We start from the raw sequence: 6000 nt of genomic DNA on the forward strand, positions 1-6000 counted from the left end.
GACTCTGATACAAGACACAAGTGAGCAGCTATTTCATTTGCTCAGGCAGCAGATTTGCAGCCCTGTTTTTTGGAGCTCTTAAACGCTCTTTCTCTGTTCAGCTCCGCATTCAAAGCAAGTCAGATTACGGTATTATGTAATCTCAGGAATTGCACATTCCTAATTTAGTAACGACCTCTCATGCCCCACATCAGGTGCTGTTGATGTCCCCCGCTCTCCTGATGCCTCTCTCAGTCGATTTCCATCATCTAACGACATAGAATTCGAAAGTTCAGCTCATTGCCATCTTCACAATGGCTGCCGATTCCCCTGGTGCAATTCGCACCCTGGAACAATTGGACCCGGCTCAGCCGCCCCGGCGATTCGTGAAGCCGGGGAAGAAAATCCACGAAAGCGACGACATGACAGCGTTTCTCACGAGCAAAGCATACAGCGATATCATGACATTTCTGCTTCAGCTGAATCGAGCAATGGTACCACGGAAGCTCGATGACAAAGTTCAATCGTGGCCACTTGGTTCCGACCAGGTGCAATTCTCAGAACCCGTTCGCCGACTGCAGCGCCTTTTATCACAGCTAGAGTCGATCATCGATGAAGCCCCTCCGGACACAGGACCGCGGCGATTTGGAAATATTAGCTTCCGAAAGTGGCATGGCATTGTTGAGGAGCGCTCTGCGGAGCTGCTGAAGGATATCATCGGGGACGCTGTCGGAACAGAATCAGATTCCGTTTCAGCCGCAGAAGAAGTGACCCCTTACTTTCTGGGTAGTTTCGGAAGTCCACAGAGATTAGACTATGGCACGGGTCATGAACTGAGCTTTTTGGCTTTTGTGGCCTGCCTTTGGAAGCTGAACAGGTTCCCTAAAGCCGACCCTGGTGTCGAAGAACGCGGCATAGTCCTCGGTGTCATTCAACCGTATGTCTCTAGGTGATTCATTCCTTTGCACGGGGCCTGACGGTTTCATGAAGGTATCTCGAGCTCGTACGAAAAATAATCAAGACATACACTCTCGAGCCAGCCGGTTCGCACGGAGTATGGGGTCTCGACGATCACTCCTTCGTTCCGTACATATTTGGATCCGCTCAATATGCGCCGGCCATATCCGATACAGACCAAACTCCCGTCGAAGGCTCGATTCCCGGTGCGCCGTCTCCGGCAGACGTGACCAAGGCGACGGAAGTCGAAAGACATCGCAAGGACAACATGTACTTCTCTGCCATTGGCTTCATCTACGATGTAAAGAAGGGCCCATTCTGGGAACACAGTCCGATGCTTTATGACATATCGGGAATCCAGGCGGGATGGGCCAAAATTAACAAGGTTCGGATGCTGCTCGAATGCAAAGGAACTATGCTGACAAGTCGGCTCTAGGGTATGATCAAGATGTATAACGCAGAGGTTCTCTCAAAGTTCCCCGTTGTTCAACACTTTCCATTTGGATCATTACTCAGCTGGGATCGTGATCCCAATGCGACTCCTCCGCCACCCTCGGCACTCAACGCTTCTCGGCCTCAGGCGCCTGTGCCAGCACCGGGTCAAGTACCTGGTCCAACACGAGCCCCTTGGGCGACGGGTCCTTCGAATACTACAGTACCACAGGCAGCGATCAGACAGAATCCATCCGGTTCGTCGGGGCCAACAAGAGCCCCATGGACACCAACGAAAGCTCCATGGGCGAAACCCGGTTGAGGACAACTTTTCCTGCTTCTATGGACAAACTGCTGGGTATAGACTTCAACTAATGTACTTCAGTATATGCATGACAAGCTACGATTACCTGCAAAAAGAGGAGAAAGAAAACATGCTCTATGGGGTATCATAAGCCATATGTACATGACACGAAAAACAAACGCCGCTTATTCCGAGTCCGAATCATATGCCACCAACGCCGTCGATGCTGTCGTATTCTTTGTACGCGATGGATCCTGGCCAGCAGGCTTACTGTCTCTGTTCATCATATCCTGATCTTCACCAGGGTTTTGTGGTTGTTCATCTTGTATCAAGTCTGCTTTCCTCTTCCTGATGATGGCTGGTTGCCAGGGTTTTGTCCCTTCGTTCAGAAACGGATCAAGTGTAGCACGCGTGTTCCCTCGCAGCTGGTTGGAAAGAGCGGCTTTCCTTTCTGCCGCTATTGCTTCGGACCGAGTCAGACCTTTTCGTTTACTGCGCTCAACTCCGTCCTGCGATGTATGTGCCGATTGAAACATCGGCCGCGTCCGGCTATTTTCCAGAGAGGGATCTCGGTCCGTGTGTCCATAGTCCACCAATCTAGCTCCAAGTCGGTCCTCTTCTGTTTCCTCCAGCAAATCAATACCCAGACCCATTTTATCTTTGATAGCTTCGTTTGCTTGGTCAATCATTTCCAGTCGTTTGCGTTCTGCGCGAAATGTTCTTCGCAACTGTCGCGATTTTTCGTATGGGTCTTCCCAATCGCGCTGTTGCCGTTTTCGCAACTCCTCAATGCGACTTGCGGCAGTGTCATATTGTCTCTTGTCCTGAACTTTCCCTTCTAGGCGTGCAAATGGATCTTTCTCTTCCTGCTCATCCTTCGGGCCGAGCCGAATATGAATCTCTCCAGGCTCCCCCGTAGATTTGTCTTCACCGGTGTCCCGCTTGCGCGCACCCTCTGTCACGACATACGCTGTATTCTTTGGATCGGTCCGGATCTCGATCCATCCGCCGCAAAGGGTATGCTTCATTCGAAAGCTATAGATTGGCGTCGAATAGTAATTGCCAATCTTTTTCTTCTCGGCATTGAACCGAACGCCCTGTCCGATCACCTCTTCGGGCTTACAGTTGGTGCACCATACTGCGAAAGGCATCTCGAAGCGAACGATCAAGGCGCCTTTGGTGTGGAGATGTCTTGCGCGCGCACCTAGCGGATGTCGACCAGCTAGCTGGTTACCTGTTTTGAGGCCCTCTTGATCGGGAGGGACATAACGTCCCATGTCTACAGATCTCATGTCAGACGCTGTGACTTCCGCGCAACGGGGAATATGCACTTACTGAAGCCCTGCATGGTGACTGAGCAGAATCATTAATTCCAGACATATATTATCCTGTTGATGGTTTGATCCTCCCTCTCAAAGCGTCCTGATTGCATCGAATAAAGTGGCAACTCATGCCGTGACCTTGCGGGACCTTTTGCGGCGTGAGGAAGAAACGGATGCTCATGCCGCTAGTCCTCAAATAGACTAGCTTAAAATAATTCTTTCCAATCACGGCATGTATCACGCACTTGTATATCATCGAATCATTTCGGTTTTGGTCCCTTTGAGCTCAGCTTCATACTGTTAAGCTTCGTCTACACGAGGTGTCTTGCCGCATTTTTCCCATCTTGATTGTAATTTTCACTTAGGGCCATGCTGATAGAAACAAGTTGCCTAGCGTCAGATTCCAAGGGAATCATCACACTATTAAGTTCAGATATAATCGAACTTGATGACGTTTGCCCGACTCCCTGGTCGCGCTTGTCAACTCCTTCGAGATTGAGGACTTTGTTTCTTGCATGTGTTGCAGCGATTCTACAAGCTATTGTCGTCTAATTTTTAGGATCTGATTGCTGCAATCAATGCCGCTGTGTTAGGAATCGAAGCTTGCCGAGCCTGATAGGCTGTAGCTACAACCACGTTCTAAGGGAAATTGGGAGTGAGATGATATCCTTTGTTGCTTCCGTTGCAGAAACAAGCGTGGCTGATCACTGATCTCTTGACACTGTCAGGATCGGCTCCCATCAAGCATATCATGTGGTCACTAACGGCTTTCTCACTTGCTGCCATTTTCACGCGAACTAAGACCACCTTACCTTTCCACCCTCGTACTCCTCTTGTAACAGCATCGTAATAGTTGGCCCCGTCTTTCTAGGTCGTGATCCGGCGGCCGTTGATCCGAGTCATCAAATAGCGTCGAAACGAAAATCGTCAGTGGTCAATTGCAGACATGGCCAAACGCATAGTTGTCTCTGGTGTCTGTGATGATCAACGTCAATATCTCGGGCATTGTCTCTGCTCCTTGATCAAGGCATAGCGCTTGCGCCGGGCCAGTAGCCCCAACAATTTCAGGACACTTTATGCTCGATATGGCACCTAGGCCGACGCAGTATCCTATTACACACGTGCGTCACAGATTGTTTCGTCTATTCCGCCGTTTCTTGCGCGACTTGCGATCGTTTGTGGTTGATTCATTTGCTTTCCATTCGCCCAGGGCCCGGGTCTCAGTAGCGTGTTCCTCAGGTTCCCAGGTGTCTTCATCATGTCCGTTGCTTTCCAGCTTACAACAAACTCTGTCCTTGAGGATGTAGTCCACAACAGACCCCATTTCACCGTCATCAATCACCGGCTCACTGGGGAAAGGTCTCCCCACCCAAGTAGAGGACGGTTCCAGGGAGAGATGTGGAAGAATGCGTGTATGTGCTAGCAGGCCGCCCGAGTGATCGCAGCTTGTATGGGTTCTTTCCGCGAGTATTTTCGATGACGTGTGGACCGATTTGGCGCGTGGAAGAGTTTGTATTGGACTCCCTCATGTGAAACGTGCATTTCTTACCATCACGTTGTTCTTGGCTCATTGCCCCTTCTTGTCATACTGCTTCGTTTTAAACTCCTTCGCTCGTTCCAAGGTTTCAATAATATATGTAGTAATATCTCTTTGGCGCTTGATCTCCTACGGTGGTGTGGTCTTGGGCCTCTGGCTTTGTTGCTGCGATCGGGGGTTCCCATTGGTCCAAATGCTCCACTAGCCCCTCCTTCTCACGTGATGGCTTACGTGAGCTGATTAGCAAGCTTGATCTTTCCAACTCGCACAAGGCCATGCTGTTGTTTCTTTTTCATCCTACTCCGAAGGGCTGCTCGTATCCAGGTATCTAGTAGTGAGCGTCTGATATCTATCCAGTTTTACAAAAAATGTTTGGGCTAAACTCCGTAAGGACGTAGCTGGCGCGAGACCGGTGACACGATGGCAGGTAAAATTTTAGGAGAATTTCTAGTTATCGAGTCGCCGCACGGAGGCTTGGTTTGGACCCTCTTGCGGACGGGGTACCCGAGAGTGCTTGGTGGACGTGCTGCTGCACTTTGCTGGATGAGTGTCGTTGCAGCTCGGCTTTTTGGCGGACTCGTAAGTCCCCGCCAAAGCAGCGACGAATGCCCACGACAATCCGAAGGCCGTCGATCTGGAGGAAAACTCGGATTAGGACAGTCACTGCCAACGGCGAACATCCATTATTCGACAAGAAAAGACGTTCAAGACGTGCGCCAAATGGGCGGTCCGCCACGCTCAGAAGTATTAGATGTATCGGCGGGTCATTGTCCGGGCTCAGGAGCGTCGACTGAAACCCAAGGTTGCGCAGTTCCTTGACAAGATTCACAAAATCCTGGTCAGAATGGAACAAAACGCCCAGCATCTCGGCAGGCGGTACCAGAGGGTCGTAAATGGCATCTAGGCCATCAGACCATTTTGGTACAGTCTATCGGGCTCTGCCTCCGGTTAGAGCGGTCAGACGGTTAAGAATCTGGGTTTGGAGAGCATGACCGGCGGCACGATTACGCCGAGAAAGGATTTGAGCGCGATGAGATAATTGTCTCTGCAGAGAGAGGCCTAGTTAACCGCTAATCTTCGGCAGCGTCGTAACCAATTTTCATGGTGCGCCTAAATGCCTGCCCTAGCCAACGGTCTTGATAAGTCCTGAGGAGCGCGAACTTGAGATCATCGAAACAACGACAGGATTCGCAGTCTCGTTTTCCCTCAGGCCAATTGTCAAAGATATTGCGGGAGCGGAAGCCGAGCAGCGACATCCACGTCCTTATCAGTTCCAAAACCCTTTCGTAGTTCTCGTTGTACGAATATATATCCTCCTCGATTGTCAGGTCAGACTTAGGGACGGCACCGTCCAACAATAGCACCCTCCGCAGAACTGGAAATCCGTACGGTCGTGCGGTTATTGATCTGTCGGACAGCCCGGACGCTCAAATAACAAAAAAAAAAAAAAAAAAAAAAAAAAAAAAAAA

At 50.2% G+C, this 6000-nt stretch overlaps 3 protein-coding genes across 3 annotated transcripts; 1 reads left to right on the forward strand and 2 right to left on the reverse strand.

The window, feature by feature from the left end:
• Window positions 1-293: 293 nt before the first annotated feature.
• Window positions 294-1690, forward strand: VTN49DRAFT_2548 (uncharacterized protein; the record flags this gene model as incomplete). The annotated part of the gene is made up of 3 exons (XM_069410285.1): window positions 294-916; window positions 970-1321; window positions 1373-1690. The coding sequence occupies 3 exons, from the start codon at window positions 294-296 to the stop codon at window positions 1688-1690; spliced, it is 1293 nt and encodes a 430-aa protein (XP_069269106.1).
• A 167-nt stretch (window positions 1691-1857) lies between these two features.
• Window positions 1858-3020, reverse strand: VTN49DRAFT_2549 (uncharacterized protein; the record flags this gene model as incomplete). Its single annotated transcript, XM_069410286.1, has 2 exons — window positions 1858-2951; window positions 3008-3020. The coding sequence occupies 2 exons, from the start codon at window positions 3018-3020 to the stop codon at window positions 1858-1860; spliced, it is 1107 nt and encodes a 368-aa protein (XP_069269107.1).
• A 1962-nt stretch (window positions 3021-4982) lies between these two features.
• VTN49DRAFT_2550 (uncharacterized protein) lies at window positions 4983-5396 on the reverse strand (the record flags this gene model as incomplete). The annotated part of the gene is made up of 1 exon (XM_069410288.1): window positions 4983-5396. The coding sequence occupies one exon, from the start codon at window positions 5394-5396 to the stop codon at window positions 4983-4985; it is 414 nt and encodes a 137-aa protein (XP_069269108.1).
• Between the last annotated feature and the right edge of the window lie 604 nt (window positions 5397-6000).

This window comes from Thermomyces lanuginosus (assembly GCF_041956635.1).
Source record: "Thermomyces lanuginosus strain ATCC 200065 unplaced genomic scaffold VTN49scaffold_27, whole genome shotgun sequence".
Taxonomy (NCBI): domain Eukaryota; kingdom Fungi; phylum Ascomycota; class Eurotiomycetes; order Eurotiales; family Trichocomaceae; genus Thermomyces; species Thermomyces lanuginosus.